The 23,809-nt window shown below is 43.4% G+C and overlaps 2 protein-coding genes across 3 annotated transcripts; both read right to left on the minus strand.

Moving 5' to 3' along the window:
• Positions 1–1,670: 1,670 nt before the first annotated feature.
• Positions 1,671–4,214, minus strand: LOC133005021 (homeobox protein Hox-D3-like). Its single transcript, XM_061074609.1, has 3 exons — positions 3,880–4,214; positions 2,184–2,596; positions 1,671–1,681 (listed from the first exon to the last, which is right to left on the minus strand). Exons 1-3 carry the CDS (start codon positions 4,212–4,214, stop codon positions 1,671–1,673), a joined length of 759 nt encoding a protein of 252 aa, XP_060930592.1.
• A 288-nt stretch (positions 4,215–4,502) lies between these two features.
• hoxc4a (homeobox C4a) lies at positions 4,503–15,406 on the minus strand. Of its 2 annotated transcripts, XM_061074987.1 has the most exons (3): positions 14,962–15,406; positions 14,079–14,433; positions 4,503–4,548 (listed from the first exon to the last, which is right to left on the minus strand). In XM_061074987.1, the coding sequence occupies exons 1-3, from the start codon at positions 15,398–15,400 to the stop codon at positions 4,503–4,505; spliced, it is 840 nt and encodes a 279-aa protein (XP_060930970.1). In that variant the 5' UTR covers positions 15,401–15,406. The 2 variants fall into 2 exon arrangements, with proteins under 2 accessions (XP_060930970.1, XP_060930969.1); XM_061074986.1 differs by lacking the exon at positions 4,503–4,548 and having other exon boundaries at positions 14,072–14,433; positions 14,962–15,400.
• Positions 15,407–23,809: the final 8,403 nt, after the last annotated feature.

The raw sequence follows: 23,809 nt of genomic DNA on the forward strand, positions 1-23,809 counted from the left end.
GGAGGGGGGGCTTTCCTTGACCCCTGGGGACCCCCCTTGACCCCGTCCACAGAATTACTGCACCACAGTGTGTGGATCCTCTTGGCTTTTGGTGTCTGGAGAGAGAATGTGTTGAGGAACCAGAGGTAAAGTTCCTATTGAGCCTCTGCACCATTAACACCATAAATCACCCGGCGTATGCAAGAATCTCAGGAATCCGGCACTGTCTGCTCCTTCTTCCTCCCAGTCCCCTCTCTCCCTCTCTCCCTCTGTCTCTGAGCAAACATATCAGTAGGAGAAAACTTCTCCTCACTTCGATTCTTTCTGTCCCTCTCTCTTGCCCTTTATTGCGTTTCTCTTAAATAACCCGGCTGTCGCCACCTCTGTGATACAGATGTGGCGAGGACCTCACTTTATTTCATTTAACATTTCCAAAGAGTTATGGCGGCTATATCGCTCCCCTGACACTTTCGAAGACCTGCCGCAAATGGTGTCAAATATTTACCAAAGGACAGCTGATCCAGAGACTGATGAGGTCATGAATTAGGAGCAGAAAATCTTTCTATCCAGGATCACGTGGGGGGGGGGGGGGGATCCGCTTCCTCCACACCTCCCTCGTTTCAGGGCTGTCAGTGGTCCTCTGTGACAACTCATTTACAGTAAGGCCACTGATATAAAACTGTCAGCATGGGCCAAACTTAGCTGAGAATATTGATACGGTGGCGGTGAGAGGGTTTGCTACCCCATCATGAAAGCGGCTGTCTGTGTTTGATGTGTAAAACTGTTGAGACCCAAGAGAACCTGTGACCCACTTCTGTCAAATAAACACATGAATCCCCGAGTGGGTAATTTAGCTCAGCGAGTTGGAAATGTTGAATTCAAAATAGGGAAATAGGAAAATAACATTTCCGTGACACAACTTCACAACTTATGAATCCACTCACACAGAGTTTCCTCATTGTTCTTTAAGATAATATGTTGTCATAAGTAAGTGCGGCTCACTGGTCTGTTGTAGCCTATAGGCTGCTGGAAGGGCTTTTAACCTACACAACTAACATGCCCCCTGAGAGCAGGGCCAGCCCCGACTTGCAGCACTACAATTTGGCTTTTGAAAAGGCAGGGGCTGGGGAGGAGGAGGCAGGAGATCTTGTCATGGTGCCCAGTGGGTTCAGAGCTTGTGGTTGGAGTGCTGGAAAGACTGCCTTGTCTCTGTGATTAATGGTGGGGAATTCGGAGGCAGGAGCGAGGGAGAGGCTTATGTGGCAAGACTGTGCAACGTGAATGCACAATACTACAGAGTTTTCAATGAATCAAAAGCATGCCGTCATTTAATTACACAATCTTTCTCTTTTCTTCTTTTCTTCTCCGTTCGGGACCTAATCCAAGAATTTCTTAATCATGAAACAGTGCAGTAGAAGAAAGATATTTTAATTAGCGACGAACAGCGTAAACAGTACAGTTTTCCCAGATGCATTTATTCAGCATGTACAGTATGTGACATCTCAATTAATCAAGAACTGTATCAAAGACTTGCCACATCCTTTAATGACTTTAACAAAAATATAACATCATTCATTGTGAACATTATTCTGGCCATTTCACAGTTTAAAACATTTGTACACAAATACTTTTTGCAGAATAAATAATAAACAAGAGGCCTAATGTGGCACTAACAAATATATGACAAACACTTAACCGTCATCTGCAAACACAGGGAAGTAAAAAGATCACTCATAGTACAAGCTCCACGTGCAAAACAATACAAACGTAAGATCCAGAAAATTACCACCAAAACATAGAATTATTGACTGGATAAATGTCTTGTGCATGCAGTGAACATGCAAAAGGAGCAGCAAGTTTGAGGATCTGTCACGGTGCCTGAGAAGCACGAATGGTATCACTGCAGCTCTCCTTTAATTAGGACATGTTCGTCGAGTTTAATTAAAATGCTTCATGACTGGGTGTGTTGAAGGGATTTCAGCCTAATCACACGTCCTCCAGTCTTTCATAACTAAGTGAAAGTGGACGTATCATTGAGATTTTGATGAGCACAGGAGGGACGGCCATTATGGGGCCCTAGGGCCAGTTTGAAATGCCAGGATGGGGAAGGCTATCTACGGCCATACAGGAGGGCGGTGGACCATTTGCAACAGATGGAAATATACAACTCAGATGGGGAAGGTCTGCCTGGTGAACACACTGACCCCTGCCGCCGTCACTGTGAGAGGCAATGAGGTAGGAGGACACAGGAGCATAATCCATGTAGTGCAGGTCTGTGGAGGAGGACGTCCTGACAGCACATGAACCAGAGAACCTCAGCTGATCTGCACACGAGCTGGTGCTGGAGGTGAGGCTGGAGGTGAGGGTGGAGGTGAGGCGGCAGGGAGACTGCTGGGATGCACCCGACACCTTTCCAGGCTTGTGCTCCTTCTTGTACTTCATCCTGCGGTTCTGAAACCAGATCTTGACTTGGCGATCTGTGAGCTGCAGCCCGGCAGCCATCTCCAGCCTCCGGGACTGACGCAGGTAAGGGTTGAAGTGGAACTCCTTCTCCAGCTCCACCAGCTGGCTGTTGGTGAAGGCCGTCCTCTCCCTCCGCCGGCCAGGCCTGCCTCTGTGCGGTGGACCAGGAGCCACACCGCCGCCGCCTACCGCTGGAGGAAGCACACAGAGAAAAGAGGGCGATAAAACCAGCTGCCACATTTCTGACAAGTCTGACCTGAGAAACATAACCCCCACACGTGGAGGACTTCAAGAGCCAATAAGGCCCAGCGTTAATCCTCAACCAATCAACCTGAGACCATAAGGCCCTCAGCTCTTCCTGTGTATTCACTCATGCTTGAGACACTCTACAAGACTGGCTGTCTACTGTGTCATGTGTTCAGGGAAAGTTACCACCCGAAGAAACAGTCTGGGGGAAACATCTGACGCCACTACGGCTGCCTGACAGGCCACATTAATCACAGCTACACACGGAAGCAGGCCTGTCAAATCCCCATCTCAGTCACTTAAAAGGTACCTTGGGACTCTACCACTGAAAATAACCACCATTAGAGATTCCATTTGACATGTATATCCACGATAGCAGGGGCCTGTTAATAACAATCTAACATACAGGGGTTAATGGATACTTAATAAGGCCTGGAGTGACCTCATAGAGTAAACTGCACTGCTTAACAATCCTCCACCAGACTGAGAGGCTGCAGCATCCCTGCTACAGGCTTGTTTGCAGCATCACTGTGAAAACTAAGAAGAATGATTAGTGAATATTGAAAAAACTATTTGTGTTTTATAAATTCAAAAATTATTCTGCAACTGTCTTTATTTCTTGTTGTACGTTTAATTAGACACCGTGTGATTTCCCCCTTAGAATAAACATATTTGTACAGATTCTACATTTGATTTGACTTATTGTTTTATGACTTGTGGGTGAAATAAAGTGATGTTTGCTGATTCAGATATAATAATTCATAATAAAAGTCTGTTCATGATGTTTTTGTGCAGCTCACTGACTGAAGCCTTTCTGTTTTCCACTTTGCCTGCAGGAGTGGGAAAAACAAACAGCTGAGAGCATGACACACACATTTGTTTAGCTGTGCTGCAACATTAACGCTCATTCATACACTGGACTATTTTAATCTGAGAGGAGAGAGAGAGCCTTCACATGAACTTGCATTAAAAATGATGCAGGTGACACAGTACACATATTACTGATCTGTTGGTGACTGTGTATGAAGTATGAAATGGTTCAGTGGTGTCACATAACAAGAAGTTACTTGATGAAGGTCAGATATTGTTTGAGTTAGAACGGCTTTATGGCTTTACCCCACCTGTCAACAATATTCTGCTCCCTCAATTCAAAATGTGAGAGACACTCAGTAATAAATTAGGGAAGAGTTACCAGATTGATCAGAGTCAGTTGTCCGTGGATTCATCCAGGGAAAAATTACTCCGGAGCGGCAGATGGTGAGTAGAGTGCAGCTCCTGCTCTTGATGTCCAGCTTGCCCTTGGCATGGCAGTGAACCGGCCGCTCCAGTGGGCTCGGAAACTGTTCATCTGGGCTCAACCTGGAACTGACACGAGCAGAGGAGGTCATGTTTTGCTGATTAAGTTCTGCGTCTTGGCCTCCGCCGCCTCCTCCATTGTACTCTGGCACTGGCACTTGTCCAGAGCTCAGAGCAAAACTGTTGCCATGCAGCTGCAGTGGGAGGGCGGTGGGCTGTTGGGGGTCCATGGAGCCAGATCATCAAACTGTCTCAAATAAAACCAGGAATCCCTCAGCAGTAGTAAAAGACAAGGGGGGGCTCTCTCTGTCTAATATCCCATCACAATTAACCTGACTGTGTAAATCCATGCAGGGTGGAACTTGGAGTAACCATGTGGAATATTTGAATAATATTTACCAGAAGGGTGCTGTGGTCACGTGTGGCCGCCTCCTCCAATGACAGAGCTCTGGAGTTGCAAAGTAACCCGCCTGCAATTTGGGGCGAACGAAGAAGAAGAAGGAGAAGAAGAAGAAGCTTCAGACAACATTTCCACGAGCTGCCCGCGTTTCTGCACCTGTAGGGATAGAGGAGGAAAATAAAAATCACACCAAAGGAATATGAAAGAACAGATTACAACAACTGTTTTGAGAAGGAGAAAGAAAGAAGAGGTGTTTATGGTGCGGAGAGAGAGAGGGGTAAAGGGGGGGGATGGCAGGGAGGAGGAGGAGCAGGGGGAGACAGAGAGAGATTACATGTGTGGTGAGGAACGTCTCGCTGTTGATTTTCTTGTAATATTGTAAATCTTTTGACAGGACGCGTTTATTAGACGGAGCCGCCGCCTGCAGCTGCACATCCACCCAGTCCTCTGTGTAGCGGTGGTAGGTTTTCACATCCAAGAGCAACGCGACGAGCTCGACCCGCAGATTGCTGCTGCTGCGTCTCATCCACTCCGGATAATTATATCGACCACATGCAATTATTTTACTGAAGCTTTCCAGATGTGCAATGCAGACGACAAAAAATAATCGAATGAATTGCGTTCATGCGTATTTACGCGCAATTCGAATATAATTATTAATAGTTGATGTTGTGATGATTCTGCAGCTGTAGCGTTGCTTTTCGCATTCTCCTCCGAGGTGAATTTCTGCCTGTAAAATAATCAATTCCGATTATTTTTTTAGGAACTTTAATCGCAAGAAATTTAGCAACTCATTATAAATCGGCGGGATTTTCCTGCAGATACGAGCAGATGCTCATAACTGTCGGAGAGGAAGTGTGCAGCTTTAATAGGACTCGCTGGGAGTGGTCAAACAAAGGCTTGACAGTCATTGCCACACAAAGACAAAGGAGGAAATCATTAGAGAATTTTTCTTTTCTATGGGACGATTCGACGCGTTTGCTTTAATCAGGCATCACTGTACAGTATCAAGTGTCCCCGAGAGTGTGGATGTGAGAGGCAACAGTCAAACACTGCACATGTTCTGATGGTAAACATCCCGCCTGCTGCTCGGCTGCATGGACAAAGAGGAGGAGGAGGAGGAGATGCAGAGCTGCTCCTTGTGCGTCTGTTTGCATTCACAACGTGCACCACTGGAACTGCGAAATGAAGCGACGAGGCTGCAAAGTATTTAAATAAAAATTTAAATTCTGCAACTTAATTTAAAACCTCTATAATAAATATTTTAGGGGAAATTATTTGGCCTGAAATCTGAATCAAATGTGGCCCAGTTGAATCACACTGAGGTGAAGAACTCATTAGAAGTAGTTGCTTAATTAAAAATATACACTAATGTATGCAAATTGGATTCACAACTCGAACGATGAAGTGATCACAACATTTTTTATTTTATTTTTTATAAATAGCAGCCAAAAGCACCCTCGCCCATGAGAGCGGGGATGCGCAGGCTACGGTGTTAGCATATTCTGTTTCCTGTATCCATCATAGTTGAACCAGGGCTTTAGATTTAAGTTCTTTCTCGTGTTTCACTACAACAAAGCTGTCGAGAAAAGCCTCTTTAAACGTCTCTCAGAGGTGATGGATTATGCACTCAGGGTTGCATAGCATGGAAGGAGATCTAGAGGAGCCTTCCCCCTTACTGCTGCTGCTCCAACACTGAGCCTTTACCTGAACCTCCACACACATTGCTTTTCTATTTAATTCAATTTAAACAGGCTGCATACTTTTCATTTTTTCTTGCAGTCCATTGATTTCAATACAGTTACAATTAGAGTAGGGCTTATTGGCAGCCACAATCAGGATAAAAGTGTCTTGATTTTCTTGTAATTATTATTGATTAAATTTTAATTTTAATCAGAGGCTGGGAAGGAGCTAATGACTGCAGCCAGTTTCCAGCCTGCCCATTAAAATAATAGCAAAGTGCCAAATATCTCCACAGTCTATATAGAGACAGAGTGAAATAGAACAGGAATTAAACCGTATAACGACGTCAGCGAATGCACCCAAAAAAAAATCTATCAGCGCCTCTCCTTGTTATTATTGTGATTATTGATGGAAGCAGGTGGATTGGGCAGCATGGATCAGGACGTGCACGCCGAAATGGGGGGAAAAGTAATTAAATTCGTTTTGTTTTCCTTACCTCACACCCTTGAACACACTCTCTGAATTGGAGATGGGATCTATGATATACTGGCTCAGCAAGACCATAATTTAGCTCCTCCGCGCCTCCACCACAATTCTCCGTGAACTCTGTTTGAACCGCCTCGGTGGCGATAAATCATTTTTCTCTCTCGCACAAAAGCGCGCCGGTCGCTCTGGGTGTCAACCCTTTTACAATTCCTCCTTACACCTTCTGCGCTCCCTCGCTCGCCCGCTGACACAAACAGCCGAGGAAACTGTCGATAAACTTTTTTATTTTTCATGGCAATAAGTTCGCGCCTGCAGAGAACGAGAGAGGAGGGGGAGGAGGGGGGGGTCTCTGCAAATGCGCACAGGTCGAGAAATCCGAAGCACGATCCTTAGCACATTTTTATTTTCTACAAATTATAAACTCCATTTCACTAACGAAAAAAAAAACAACCCCAAAACATAATTGGTTTCCAGGGCTCAAACCAAAGCACGGATCAGTTAATGTATTTCCAAAGGGACAGAGCTAGATAAGGGGAGACTGAGAGAGGGAGCTGGGGAGGAGACGTTAATGGGCAGAGGATGCTGTCGGTTAAAACGGTGCATACAAATGGCGCTGTCTTGGCAGAGCAAGCGGAAGATTTATGGGCTCGGTGCCCTGTATTGCTGTAAACAATGCAGAGTGAAATGAAAGGACTAGAGTTTGCAGACTGCACTTCATAAGTGAGGGAAAAGACACACATTGTCATTTCCCCCCCCAAACAGCACCTGACTTTTGCATAAGTGTGCATTAATTTGGGCCTATAGCTGCTGCTGCTGCTGGTGTGTGTGTGTGTGTGTGTGTGTGTGTGTGTGTGTGTGTGTGTGTGTGTGTGTGTGTGTGTGTGTGTGTGTGTGTGTGTGTGTGTGTGTGTGTGTGTGTGTGTTTGTGTGTGTGTGTGCACCACTGTAAATCCTGACCTGTCTCTGGATGAAGTGCATGAAAGGTATTAATCCTGCAGCTCTGAGCCAATGAAGTTCCTCAAAGTCTAAAATTTAGATATTTATAATTTTTTAGAAAAATAAAACAAAATTCTATTCAGGAGAGATACAATTTTCAATATCCATTAACTTAAATTGAGAACAGTTACAAAAGAAAAATGTAGCTATTTTCTTGTGTAAAATCTATGGAAGTGAAATAATATTGACAGTTTAGACCCAATTTTCACTGCCTCAGTTATATGAATGAAAGTGCTGTTTTACTGATGTAAACAAACTTTTATGGCTGTAATTAAATTTAAGTCCTGTCAATCCATTCAGCAGGTTTATCATCTATATTTTGAATTTTGGCAGTTTTTAAGTTTTGATTACAATCCGAAATGAATCCAGCTTTTTTTAATTGTACGCAGCACTTTGCAAGGACATGAACTGAAACCAACCCTGGTGCTCAGAGGATAAAGATGAACTGTGGTATCGTGCAACTGGTGGCCGCACGAAATACATCATAGGATCATTTTCAGGGGGAGCAAATCAAATGAAACGCGCGTTTTCACTTAACCTACACATAATTGTCGATCTATAGTCTCGGCGAGCCATATTCAGATCATTTTTGCTAATGAAAAGTGAATAACATAATCATAACTCAGTGCAGTGACTGGGCCCCCGGTGACACCTTGAACGGGGGGAAATGAGTGTAATTTCGAAGGTCCTCAACGATGCAGCAAATAGGCGAATGAAATATTCCTCACCGAGGCGTTATGATGACATAAAGTATTAACTGGCAAGTTTACCCAGGACACCATCATCCCCTCATGAGTGTGTGAGTGCGTGTGTGTGCGTGTGTTTGTGTATGTGTGCGTGCATGTGTGTGAGTGACGTGGGCCATCAAGAGTGTGAATCCCCGAGATGATGCTGCGTGAGTGTCCCCCCTTTTGCTTTTTAAATGTTTTCCAGCACTGACAGTAAATCATTTGAACGTGTCTGATGGAGTTTTAAAATCTAGTTTTATGTAAATGCGTTTGCCTCTCCCCCCTATACACACACTCTCACACACACACACACACACACACACACACACATACACAAAAAGACACACACACACACGCAGAGAGACACACAAAGAGAAGACATGGTGCATCTGCTCCCTCGAGTGAACGGATGGGAGAGAGATTTACGGATTTATGACACACCCACTGCTGGTCAATGCGAGAGAGTGTCTGTCCCTGGAAAATAGCAGCGTGACCCCTGTTTCAACTCTCAGCCCTTTATGCAGCTGCCATGGCTGCCGTTTAAACACACTACACCATAACAATACACCGGGCCCGGGCCTTTCATTACAAAGCAAAGTGGCTGAAGAAGACACTCACCTGAGACGAGTGCAGAAGAGAGAGAGGGAGGAAAAACAAACAAGTGTGCACTTATACCCCGACGAGCAGGAATACAAAATAAAATAAACAAAAGCAGGTATAGTAAACCAGAGCCTGCACCAGAACAGCTGATCATTTCTGTTTCAAACATTTCGATGGCTGTTTGTGTAAAGTTTATATATCTAGAGAGAGGGAGAGGGAGAGAAGGAGAGAAAGAGAGAAACAGAGAGAAAGAGAGAGAGAGAGAGCCCTCGCCTGAGGTGCGCTCGTAAATCACGGGGAGCCTGCAGCGGTGCAATGTGAGCTGAAAATCATGTGTGATTCAACAGTGTCAAGTCAGAGAAGAAACCAGTTGGAGCTGAGTAAGTGCTGAGGAATTTAAACACTGAGTCCGAGGCGCGTAAAATACACCGAATTCCTGCAATAACAAACCAAACTGCTCCTTCTCCAAACTCAGAGGGAGCGAGCAGGCTGAAGCCGAACAGCTGGAGGAGCATTCAAATGGTTTATTTTAAACTAAGGGAGGGGAAAAAAACATGAAGCTGTTATTCTCGGATATTGAGTTTGTTTTTTAATTCATTCTTCTGACAGGTAAGACTCTCAAAGTTTAAACTTTACGTGTATATAAGCCCAGGAGAGCAGAAAAGTAAACGCGTAAAGTTTAAAATGTGCGTTTATCTACTAAGATAGATATCCATGTTTATAAAAGTTCCCGCAAAGTGCAATAACAACACAAAAGGGGAGATTGGTCTGATTTATGACTGACACGATGACGTGAGCTTTTGTTTGACAAATAATTTTAAAACCACACGTTTTGTTTGTCCCCATCATAAATTCACAACAGGGCTACGCGTGCAAGTTTCGTCCTTGGCGAAGCAAAGCCAAGGAAAAGTCAGTAGGAGAAAACAATGATAATTTATGCTTCGTGTAGTTTTTAAATTACAAGAGCTAAAAGCAAAAGTGGGACATCACGGTGTGTAATCAAAGATACATCTAACCACACACACACACCCACACGAGGAGGATGAATGATCACACACATGACAGACACTGGGATTAGATGTTTGGCTCTTGGTGCCAACTGTTTATATTGGAGGACGTGCTGTCTAATATTGTTCCGTCACTGCGGAACATTTGCTCCGGGCCACAGACACACACACACACACACACACACACACACACATATACACACATACACACACACCAGACTTGTTGCTTATAGTGGAAATGGAAATAAGAATATTAGAATAAATTCACGACTGCTCGCAACGAGAGCACAGAGTCGGATTGTCCAAATAAACACAACAACAGTGATGCATTGGCTTCACCGAGCAATATCTCAGGGCTTGTCAACAGTCCTGACATTTTATTTTTATTTGGTTATGATTCTAAAGATTTTCTTTGGGGGCATTTTGCAGTAAATCTTAACTTCTCAGCCCAAAAAAAAGCAGAAAAGATTATGTAGGTTATTCAGTTTCCTCAGAGGGAAAACATTAGCATCTGGATAAAAATAAAACCTTGACGAGTTGTCGAGAGTAAGCAAGTTGAAGGTCCTTGTCTGTTCATAAACTAATCACAATGACCAGTTGACCCAGTCCTGTCAGACTCACAGAGCTACAACTGGCAGCTCACTTTTGAAATGCAAGTGCTGACCTGAGACCAGTTATTCTCTTAAGTGACGTGACGACACAAAAATATTTGTACTGCCTTCTGTTTTAGGAAAGTTACAGGACTGTAGCTGCTTTTTAAGATATTTCAAAAAGTGGCAGTGCAATACAATATTTCGCTTTTTTGCCAGGACAAATTTGGAAAATCAGATTTATGCACATCTTGCGAAATCGCTCAGAATATTACAACCATGTGTATATCTCCTGTCAATGCATTAGTTCCAGTTAAAGTTACCACAAATCTGCAGCACTTGTGTTGCAGATCAAATAGCGAGATGCTCAGATTTAAGAAATGAAATCTTTATGATTATGATAAAGGATTATAGGGCTGGGGTTTTCAGCCTGCACTTCATGAGTGTGTAAAAAGACTAACGTTGTCAATTTGCTTTGACTTTTGTAGAAGCATTCACATTAGTTTGGGCCTAAAGCTGCTGCTGAAGTTCACAACTGTCAATCCTGACCTACAAGACTTGTTTTTAATGAGTCCTGAAGATCTTCAGAGGACTGTCCCAGAGTTCAGCACTGTCCCGGGTCTACTGCGATGAAAAATGGTGCAACATGCTCAAACTAAGGCAGTTACATGTTTGTTTTTTTATAATTCTTATTATTATGATAAGTCCTGTACATCTACAGGACGCAGAGGACTGTCCCAGAGTTCAACACTGTCCTGGGTCAATGTGATGACAAAGGGTGCAACACAGGCACTGATGTCCCACCAAAAAAAAAAACATGCAACATGCTCAATTTAAATGAGTTACATGCTTTTATATAACTATTATTACACATATTATTGCTGCTACAGGGGGCAGAGGACTGACCCAGAGTTCAACACTGTCCTGGGTCAATGTGTTTTCAGAGAGAGCCACACATTCAGACATGTCCCACCGAAAAAAGAAAATCCACCAACGCACAGAAGGTACACGCACAGAGCAGGGAGTCAGGTCACAGGGTTGGAGGGGTCGGCCATCCAGACTGAAACGAGCCTAATGGGACAGAAAATGTGTCCTCGAGCTGAACTCGGCCTTCTCCCACTTTCTCCCCCCAAACTTCAATAAAGTAGCTTTTCAGCTTCGCGACATGGAGGCGACAGGGCCTCGCAAAGGGGCTGGAGGGATGCTGCGACTGTGGCGAGCACATTAATTTCTCTAATCTGTCCGGCAACATAAAGGCTCCTGGATTCATTTCTCAGCGCCGTCTCATCACCATTCTAACGCCTCTCCAAAGGACCACAACCCCCCCTCCCTCCCCAGAGCAGACAGCTGATTCTAGCCGCTGTAAGGTCCAGTAGACGTGGTCCCGCTCAGATCTCATGGATAAGAAAGGTGGTGCTATGGAAAGCAAACAGCCTGGCCCATAATATTTGGTTTGGATCAAAACTGGCTGTTGTCTGAGCGTTTTTTCTTTTTTTTTTCCAGAACGCGGCACAAAGCTGTGCAGTGAAAGATTGATGATGGAGAATACCTCTTCCTTTTGTGCTCCCTGTTCCCCCCCACCACGCCAGGCATTTTATATAAGGCCTATTCATGTCACTATTTCAATAATCTATCAAATTCTTGCGCGTCTTTGGGTTTCAGTCACGTTTAAACTGAAAATCCTCCCTGCAAAAAGGAAACTTACAAAAAAAAAAACGAAGATCGCATGAGTGTGAGAAAAATAAAAAAAAGCGTTCAGTTGAGGAGGAGGAGGGGTGGGCTCATGCATGTTTGGGTGGTATTTTTGTCTTATTATGGTTCTAGGAGTGCAGCAGCAGGTCTATACAGTTGTAAACACTCCTGTGGTGTGTTGTGGGTCCGTCTGCCAGATGAGAAGCGGACGATGACTTCGCACAGAGATGCGTTTTGTGCATTTTCCCTTTTTTTTTAATTGTAGGTTTCTATGCGTTCTCCAGAGCTGGAGGCCAAGTGGCCACTGTAGAGAGAGAGGGGGAGGGGTTGGTTGCGGGGAGCAGCATGTAAATATGGCAAAAATATATATATAAATATATATAAATATATTAATATTTAATATATATATATATACAAGCAAAACGTATAGATAGTTAGAAGATAACAACATCAACATTGCTGCTCACAAACAGCAGCCTGCAGGCTAACAAAGGTCAGCCATACTTGACTCCCTCCCCAAACTCACTGGCATTTTCAACGAAGACCATCATGTTGAAATCTATTTCTGCAGTTCACGATTTTATTTTGATTTGATTTAATGTTCTGTCTTCATTTTCTTTACATTTGAAAACTCAGTGGCATGTATGGCGCACTGGGTTATAGCAAAAAAAGCCAGTGCAATTATATAGGTTACAAAATGGATAAGAATATGTTCACAACAATCCTTAATCTCTAACCCATTTGTAAAGGTCGTCTAGATTAATCGCATGCAGCTTTTTTTTATTTGTGTGCTCAGGAGCTTCTCCCCTCGTGGCTGTGGCAGCAGAGCTGAGGCAGTGTGGAGTGAAGGGCCTCAGTGGCTCGTCTTTAGCGGTAATTGAATGCCCTTCAGACTGATGAGGTTGCACATAATGCACAGCACAAACTATTTCCTTTTTCAGAGTTTGTTTTCTTTTTGGAAAGAACTTCAGTCCATTATTAGTGAGGCTTTTACACACACACACACACACACACTCGAACACACACACAAATATACACACACACACAAACACACAATGTTTGTACACATTGCAAATTGAAAGAGGCAAAAGAAAAAAATGCTGATGCAGGTTTGAAAAATACACAGTTTGAAAAACACAGTGATTCTCGTTGCCTTCGTGAAAATGTTCCCGTAAGTCTGTTCACTTTTAAAGAGACTGATCCAAACAGCCCAAAACAAAATGCTTCCAGCCCTCACCCTGCCTCAAAAATGAAGTTCCACCAAACGTATGTAAAACTAGTAGACACTCACTGTTTTATTGACCAATATGATTAGCACAAGAAACACTAAAACTCCGTTTATTGCATTTCACAATAATCTGCTTGATAACTGTCTAATAAACACAACATCAACACCACAAAACTAAAAATTGCAAATCAGGTTCCTGTCTCTGAAATACACGAGGTAATTCTCACACTGTTATTCTCCTAAACATACAAGTTCAAGATCAATGGTGTGTTTCCAGCGTTTTTTTTATATACCAAAAATAACTATTATTATATTGATTTCCTTCCAGTGTTGCTTGAAATAAATAGATTGTGCATTTCACCTGGGGCAGCAGGGCAAAAGAACGGCCCACAATAACATTTCGATAAAGTGTAAATTTTTCTACATTTTTTTTTTCCTTCATTCAAAACATTTTTTTTTCAATAAAAAACATCATTTTAATTCAGCTTCAAATAAATTAAACCCTGTATCACGTAAAAATAATCCATCGGTATTCGCAGTAATCCATGCTATATAACATGCATTTTATATAACTTTGGACTTAAAGGAAACCGCACAAGATAGCTACGAAAACAAAATATATAATTGTTCTATAAATAACCAGTCCTTCTTCTAGCCACACTCGGTGGTCGGTGGTTTTATAACCTGGTAATATCCTCGCCATGCTGTGCTCCGGAGAGTTCGTCGGGGGCCCCAGTGTTAGTGGCCGAGGCAGCGGCTACAGCGCCGGCTGCTGAGCCTGTGTTGGACCCGGAGGAGGAGGTGGAGGATCTCACTTTGGTGTTGGGCAGCCTGTGATCCTTTTTCCATTTCATCCTGCGGTTTTGAAACCAGATTTTTATCTGTCGCTCGGAGAGAACCAGGGTGTGGGCGATCTCGATGCGCCTCCGCCGAGTTAAATATCGGTTATAGTGGAATTCCTTCTCCAATTCTAAGACCTGCTGCCGGGTGTATGCTGTCCGAGACCGCTTGGACTCCGGCCCATTGTAACCAGGGTTCGCTGAGGGGAAAAAAAGGGGAGAGAAGTGGAGAGAAAGGGAGACGGAGAAGGGAGGAAAAAAGGAAGGGTAAACAAGAATGGCCTCAACTGAGATATGGCTGGAAAGATTTATTGGATGTGAATGTTTGGCTGTTTGAGAAATTTCAAAGGGAAGTTAAGAAATCTGTGCGTAATGAGAGGACACTCACATCCAACTATGAGCTAAATTATTAATGCAAGATTACAAAGCTCAATTTTTTTTTTCTTTTCCTTATTCGTTTCTCCCCCTTCTCTCCATCGCGCAATACATAACAGCAGAAGCCACATGGTGATACGGCTGCCCTGAGTATACCTCGGCTATAAAATTTATGGTGGGTGTAATTACCAATGCCGAGTCGTAAATCCGCCTCAATTGTGCCATTTCAAAGGCTTCCCTGCTATCGGAACAGGGGCTGGCAACGAGATGGGAGTCAGAGGGACTGATAAAGGGAGGGAAAGGGAGAGAGGAGCGAGAGGGGAGCAGGGAACATAAACACACAAGTTGCCTACCGGTGCTGACGTGAATTTTCTTCATCCACGGGTACACCACGGGCTGCTTGGAGGAGGCTGTGCTGTTTGGATGCTCCGGGGTGGCTTGGTTGCAGGCGGAGGTGGCGGCCGGTGGGGTGGCGGGGGACATGGACAACTGTGGGGTATCACATGAAGCAGGCTGCCCTTTCCCTGTCAGCAGGTGCGCAGAGTGGGGTATTCCGTGTCCCCGTGGCGTGTCGGGTTCGGGGATGCTTGCACAGTTGAACTGGCGCTCTTGGTAGCTCGCCCGCGGAGGAGGATATAACTCCTGGTGGTGATGCTGGAAGCCGGGGTCCCTTGCGCGGCTGTAATACTCTGGACTATGCTCGGGGATGTAGTTGTTTTGCGAATATTCCTCGCATGGAGGAAATTTCGGATCAATGTAGTTAGACTCCATCAAATACGAGCTCATGATCATTAATTTCTGGAGTGGAAAATAATTTTTCTAGCTTTGTCGTTTTTCTGCTCCATAAAGCCCTCCTACTTGCGAGCAGCCCTGTAAAGTTACTTTTACCACGTGACTCTATGGCCCAATAGCAGATGGAGAGGTAGTTCCCGGATAAGGAACCAGAGGTATTTAGCATACCTACAGTCGCCATTGAGGGCACAAACCTCTCTCGCTCTCTCTCTCTCTCTCTCTCTCTCTCTCTCTCTCTCTCTCTCTCTCTCTCTCTCTCTCTCTCTCTCTCTCTCTCTCTCTCTCTCTCTCTCTCTCTCTCTCTCTCTCTCTCTCTCTCTCTCTCTCTCTCTCTCTCTCTCTCTCTCTCTCTCTCTCTCTCTCTCTCTCTCTCTCTCTCTCTCTCTCTCTCTCTCTCTCTCTCTCTCTCTCTCTCTCCCATTCTCTCCCCGGCTCTCTCTCCCCCTGGTTGTTTTACCAAAGCAATTGATCTTGGGGACACAACTAGTAGCTAGTTGCTGACCAAGGAAAAAATAAAACAGGCAAGATTCGCCGCTCTCAATTATTCAAAGGGACAATAGGTGATTCGCCAAGGATAAGGTGCAACAATAGCAAACCAATCACTGTGTTAGGCTGCACGACTCAAATAAAGGTTATCTGCTAATTAATGAGGGCTCAGTCTTTAACCAGCAGCACTTCAGCTCTGAAACACATTATGGTCCATTAATGCACTTAAGAATTAGAGCTGCATCACTTCTGTGAGTTGCTGTTCCTATTAAAACCATTTCTGCACAAATAGTGGAGGTTTACTGTGACTGTAAATGTCAAGAGAGGCACTGGAGGTGTGGTGGATTTCTGAAAATAGGCCCCGATCATTTATAAGGTTGGAGACAGGAAGAGTCAGACCGCCTGAATTAAAGTCTCAATTCATTTGTCTGGTTGTTCCAGTTTATTCTTTCAACAACTGGGCCTTCGTGTTTTCATTGATAAAAACTGCAAAAAGGCAGAGGGATTCAGTCAAAGGTTTTTATTGAAATTATTTTTTTAAATTCTTTGAATATCTCAGCAGCAAATTAAAAAAAATAAAAGCAAGATTTATGGTTTGCTTATTTGTAGACAATCATGTTAACCAACTCTTAACTATAGCTCAATGTTATATTTTTTTAAAAGTGTGAGGTGCTGTACCACAGACTGAGCAGAAAAAGATGTAAACAATAAATAAAAGTGATGGTTGTAATGGTGAACAAGTGCATTAAGTGAAAAACCCTGAATGCAAAATAACCTGTATTAATATTGTCTCATTCTAAAATGTACAGCTATGACACAATGAAAACTGTATGTGTACAATTCAGTATCTCGCGTGTTGTGATTTCTCAATCCAAACACCAGAGGAGAAATGTCACAGAAACAACACAGGGTGGGAACCTTTACAACTGATGTCACAGACTGAACCAAAAGGGGAGCAGCCAACAGGCCAGAGCTCCCAGTGTGACATCAAACGGCAGCTAACACATAACAGCACCGCTGGGGTGTCACTGATCTGACAACCGGCACCATCATAGTGGGACATACCAGAGAGCAGCAGAAAAGTATGATCCGCTCACTAATCAGCAGTACTGTGCACAATGAAACTAGGTCCACAGACCAGAGAGTTGCATTAGAGCAGCAGCACACCAACGACTCAGTAACTGAGAAATCCTCCTGCATGCAGGGCAGTTCTGCAGAAATACCATGCTGGATAGAAACTAAGATTATTAAATGCAAACATATTATTAACACAATCAGGGGCTTTCCTGGTAAAAGCTTTGCTAAAAGCTGGATTATGTCGATCTCCTCATGGCTCCTTCTTCACAACATCCAAGAGTCCTTGTCTTTTTACTTGTGATACATGTGTTGGAGCTTAGTTACAACCTAAATAAAACCACATGAAGAAGAAGTTAAATTAACTTGGTCTGTGTGTGGACAATTGCTTCTCTGTGACCAGCAGATGAGAGCAGGGCCGCTACAATCTGGTGAGAACAAACTTCTCAAAGAATCCAACATTTACAGGCAGAGAAACAAATGCAACCATGTTAACACTATCCTCTGTATACGATTCAGTCAATCTCCTTTCAGAATAAATCGATACAAACTATAATATGTCAGCCCAACTGCCATTTGGAAATGCAGCCTCCACATGCTTCATGCTAATCCAGGCTGAGGCTCTGCTAAACAGCAGCCCCCATTACAGGAGGTATGCTGTTGCACTGTAAAGTGATACGGCCTGGTTGTATAAACTTGTCACGCTGCTGTAGGCTCCTCGTTCTTATCTCAGAGTCAACTTTGGTCAAAGAGACAGAAAGAGGTTAACTCCCAACAGCTCAGCAGCCTCCCAGACACATTAAGGAAAAATGCATTTTTTTACCCCCGTCTTGAGATGAAGCCTTCAGCTGAGGGAAATATCTAACTCTGTAAGCATGTATAAATAATACAAATAAAAAATGACAAGCAGCAGCACATTGTGTGTTAAAGTTGCAACAATTACATAACTTGGGTCAAAAAAATCCAGGTCAAATGGTACATTTCTGTCGTGTTTGTAGAGAATGCGCACGACATTTCTATTACCTCTAGCGAGGATGTTAGAGGCGTTTTATAGAGCAATAAAAGCCGTAAATCAGTCACTTTTAAACGACCCCGGTTCCTAACGTGTTTTACAGGGACTGACACAGTAGAAGCCGCAGACTGCACACATGGGTTTTCTCTCTGAGGCCGGTACGACCCAGTGCGTGCTCGTCTGGAGAGTGAATACAGTTTGTGACATCGTGAGTGCATTGCATAGTGTGTCTGTGTGCGATGCTCGTATATGTGCAGCAGCAGGGAAAGTCATGAGCGACGTGCAGAGAGGAGCAGGAGCGACAGGAGTCCAGAGGCCGGCGTGGGATTTCAGTTGCCCATGTATTCCTGTAGAGACGTATTTGCGATTGTTTGTACTTCACACAAATTCGGTTCTACAGGGTACATATAGACAACTAATGTTGTTAGGATGCAAACTGCAGAAGGAGGTGGAGTCTCTCAGGCAAAGATCCGTGCAAGCACGTCGTCGTGTGTGTAACTGGAGTAGCATGCAATCGAGTCTAGTCACAACAGATATTAAGGCTGCAATGGATACTTGAGTAACCGTACGCCAGGGCGGATGCTGTGCGCCAGGAGGACTCGGAATCCCACAAATCAATTCTGCAATTGACACGATACTTACAACATTTTGAAATAACATCCCTGAAATATAAAAAAATATCCGTGCGTAAAAAAGGCTACACACGAATGCAGACACACACACACACACACACACACACACACACATACACACACACACACACACACACACACACACACACACACACACACACACAAACGCACGGACACACACTCGCACGTCGTGTGCAGAGGACAAGAGGCTCTTTTCTCCACATTCAACCTCTGCCTTTGAGGTGGCTCCTCTATGAATATTCGCTCGCAAACACGGCGGATACAAAGGGACGGCGTGACAGCACGGATGAAAAATAAGTTTCTATTGTTCCCAACCATTTCTTCTGCTCGCCATTACCATACTGACCGCTCAGTAACCTCTCTTCCTGCCACTCTGGGAGCTAATGAGAAAGGCCTCGGATGACAAATGCAATATCAGACATGTGACCTGTTCCGGGGTTATTAAAAACAGCAAACATGCTCAGATTGTGAATCAATGGAATTGATTACAGTGGAAGTGTACGGAGGGGGGTGGGGGGGGGGGGGGGGGACTTCAAGCCTCTGTCAAAATACATCTCAATCTACATTTGTCTCCGCGTGCACACTGTGGATCAGCTTGATAGATTTTTTTTAAAAATTGAAGAACAAAGCGTCCCAAGACCAGGAGCAGTGAGCTAACGAGGAGAGAGAGGACTAAACAGAACCAGATTCCTGCTCATCTCACCGGACTCTGGGCTCATCTACATGCACGCAGCTCGTCGTGCACCCGGCCATGTGCACGGGAGCACAGCACACATTTTAATATTAGTGAGACAGCCTGACCCGCGTTTCACCCCTCGTGTTCGACTGGCTCCAATAGTTCACTGCCACGGATTATTGATGGAGAGACAGCAATGAATTCTTTCTCCCCACAAATGGCTTTCAGATCTCGCACCTAGTTCAATAACTAGTTATAATGCAGAAGTACAAAAAATGAGGCCCTCGGGCGGACTAATTTGAGGTTTCATTTGTTCATTTGAGAAATCGGTGAGCTTTTCTCGCCCCCCCTACCCCTCCACCCCCTCCTCTTTTTTCCCCAGCAAAAAAAAAACAGCGTGTACAAGCGTGTTCACACATGTACATATGTAAACAAAATAAATCTGCGCAAAACTATGTGGAGGCGGCTGCTCTGTCCATGCATGGCTGTTTTTAATTTGGCGGACCAGCAGCAGCACCTTGACAGTGCAGCAATACCCCCCACCACCACCACCACCACCCCCCTCCCTCTCCCTGATGAAAATGGCTGCGATGCGCTTTTAATCAAACCCTTAACCTAATAGCCTTTTACACGTTTACTCTCCCCAGGTGCAATAACGTTAGGCAGGATGGTCCAGTTAAAATAAAAAGTTTTAATGAAGTGCAGACAGACTGGAGACTAGTTAGACCTAAATGCCCTGCGAAACGCAGCAGCAGCAGCAGCCAGGGGAGCAGAGGTGGTTGTAGATACTGGAAGTCCCACAGAAACCATTGGTTGGTTTGCAGATCATTATTGAGGCTCATTAGAGTCGTGGTGTACTGTTAAACCCAACTTTTCTAACTGTTAACTACACCCAACCGCAGAGAGACAGTAATCACTGCTTGACGTGAAGGTTTTTTGGGAAATTTTGATATACAAATGTGATAAACATTGTTGTCAATGCGCAGCCATGGCACAAACACCAGTAACCTTCAAACACATTCGTTAGGAGCACGAACGTGTGTGTCAGTGGAGCCAGATGTTTGCCTCCAGCCACATGAAAAGCTCCACCGTGTAGTGTCACATCCTCTGGCCGGAGCCAGGTGGACAGGCGAGGGGCGACGGGTAAACACTTACTGACACATCCACGGTGCGACTCGCTTTGACCCGATGAAGTGTCTGGAACAAACAAAAAGAAGAAACGGAAATTAGTTCTGGAATGGCCCGAATATTATCTTCTTTTTTAATTTATAAAACGAGTTTTAGAAGAAATTTAAATTAAGGAGGGGGGAAAAAGGAAATTCTACAATTTGCTAAATAGTTTTTTAAGTTAAAAACAAATATAGAATTGATATATTATCCCTTAGATTATTTTATTGTGTACTTTTTAAGTGAAGTCGTGTAAAAAATACATTTAAAAGAAAACATTTGAGATAATAAAAGTGATATGAATAAATAAAATGAAAATATGAGCAAACCAGGATATAAATAATGACAAGGGAGGCAAATATAACCTGTGTATTACACCATTCAAATGATTAAAGATATATTCTCTCTCTAAACACAGTTTTTATGTGTTGAGTTATTATTTAATCCTAATGACGCTTCAGTTTGACCCTGATCTCTGTTTGTCTCCTGGTCGAAGGGACACAAATGTCCCAGAACAGCTCGGACATGTGCGGACTCCTGCAGGACATGAGACCGAGGACAGGGATGGAGGACGGGTCATGTTCAGACAGTTCAACTAAATCTACAACAGTTTGGTATTTCCTCGGGCTGAAATGTTCCAGGAATAGAAATCCCTGGACCTGAAATACGGCGATCAGTCAATTAAAAAAAATCACGACTTTGTGTTCACATTGTAAATAAATTGTCAGAGGTGTGCAAAACGATGGAATGGCACTTTGTGGATCTTATTTGGATTCAGACAAAGGGAAGTCTGCGCTCACCCGGAAATGACCTCTGCTATTTGAATGATGACAGTGTCAGATCCACAGGTCACAGAAAGAGATACACGAGCTCAGGACGTGGCGGAGAAAACGGATGTTTAGACAGTTTTCACTTTTTCCTTTTCACTGGAGCCACATTAGATTGAGTTGAGCTTGAATCTTGCATCTTTTTCATTTAGTTATCCAGATTAGATTCAACGAGATATCTGATACAAACGTTCTGCAAAAGATGCAGTGACTGAAAAACCACGAGGATCTTAAATAATTCAGATAATTCATAATAAAAGTTCTGCAACATCTGTGAAGATGTCAGATAACATATCGAATCTGTGTCTAATTTATGGCAAAACAGAAAATACTTTAAATGTCTTTATTTTCTTTTTGGAGGAAAACTACTTTCTAGATTGTATCTGATTGTTTTATTTTCGTGATATGTTATTACAATTTCTCTCCACCTGCCAATACAAGTAATATTAGTTATAACATCAATAAGAATATGGCAAATGGAAATAAAATATCGAGAAGAAAGGAGCAATAATCGATGCTGTGGCTTGGAAACATTACCCCCCAACAGTGTTTAACCCACACAGGAGCGTGTTACACAGTGCCCCCTATCGGAGGTGTATAATTGATCACTCGCACACCTGAAAACAGAACTGTAATCCTGACAAAAACTCCAGCAGACAGTGAGTGGCATCGGACAGTAAACCAGACACTAATGCAGTTAGTGGCACTGACCTCACTTCATTTGTGCACCAAAGCTGAAGCCTGAACAGTCGTTTAGACAAGAGTTGAAACAAAAGCGTTTTCATTTCTGTCATTTAATTCCTGCATTAAGATCAGATGCTGCAGCACAGCCGTGCATCACCGCTGCACCTTGTTCTGTCAGCTGAGCTGAACTCACCCAAATATAAACTATCAAACCACTTGCAGCTGCACACGCTGACCAAGGAAAGAATGGAATTCATAAGCTGAACTACTTTTTACAACATGTGGGCAATACAATTATGTGACGATCAAATAGTCTCATCATCTGCCTCTAAACTGATAAATATAGAAATATGTGTCCATGCACTGTAAGGCAACAAGTAAAAAAAGAGCATGAGGGCTATTTCTTGCACAAAAATAAAAATAAATAAGCAAACGAATTACAGAAAATATTTAGAAGACATTTTCGTAATTTTGTATTATTTCCAGCAGCAATGCAATGATATATTTTTGGATTAGGACGATGCCAGAGATATATTTGAAAGTATCTTTGAGTCAGACCTTTGCCAATAGTACAGACATGACCTCAAAAACCACAGGACTGATGGAAACCTAAGCTAACCTCGTGTCGAGGTGAAACAACGAGAGGAAGCTTGTTATCAGCAGCTTTTGTATTTCAGATTCATTTCTAATGACGCACAAAATATTTAACCTTTCACAACCTTTAAATCGCGTTTTATCTTCATCGCTTTGTCTCAGATGCATTTTCCACTTTAATAAACTAAAAGACTTTACTGAGGAATAATTTATTTAAAACTTGTTTTTACATATAATGTGTTAAAGCGACAGAGACAGTATTGTGTGTTGACTAGACACGCAGAGAGAGAGAGGGTGGGGTGCATGAAGCTTGACGCCAGATGATTTTTTGATTACTCTGGCCGACCTTCATTTGCTTTTTAAATTTTTCCTCACGTCTCCTTCTTTCAAATATTTGCCTCTTCTCTCGCTGACACGACGCGCAGCAAACTGTTGAATGTCACCGATTTCAATATCGTCAGCGAGACGTTGAAAAACTCAGCGTTTGGTTTTATTTCTCGGGATTTAAATGTAACACAAGCACGATGCTGCGTAAAAGAATAAACCTCATGGCGAAACAATTTCCATTTACTACTCCTGTTTCCAATGCAATTAATATGCAACAGTACACCACTTGTAAAAAAATACCTCATAATTAAATCCTCGCTATTATGAAAAACAGAAAGGCTCCATGATTGGATACAAAAAAATACATTTAGCACCAATTATACATTAAATTAGCAATTAATGCGTTTACACCCATGCGTTCAAAGTCACACTGATACAACGTAAACGCTATTATTATTACACGGGGAAATAAAAGCACAGTCTCAGGCCTGTAGGCAAAGTTAAAGGCAACTTACTGCAGCAGCTCTCAGTCGCCTCGCACCACACCGACTACACAGTCCGGAGAAAGGTACTGCATCCTCACTGCCACACAGCCCGTTCCTCCTCACAGAAGGGGAAGCCGGCAGCTGCGATTCCGGACAGTTAAGATTATATATGATGTGTATATATCGAAGGTTTGTCAGCTCTTCCAGGCCATAAAACCCACTTAAATGACACCACGTGATCCCCTTGCACCATTCACAGGCCCTGCTCGGGGCAATTGGCATATGTAACCTTGTAAACTTTAAAATACCCTAAAAGAAAGACATAGTAAAAGGGGATTGAATGCATTGTGCACGTTTAGGTTTAGGCCCCAAACAGAGCACATGGGGAAGTGGACGCTGCGTCCACCGGTTTCTCAAACCAGTC

The sequence above is a fragment of the Limanda limanda genome, chromosome 7 (genome assembly GCF_963576545.1).
Source record: "Limanda limanda chromosome 7, fLimLim1.1, whole genome shotgun sequence".
Classification (NCBI taxonomy): Eukaryota; Metazoa; Chordata; class Actinopteri; order Pleuronectiformes; family Pleuronectidae; genus Limanda; species Limanda limanda.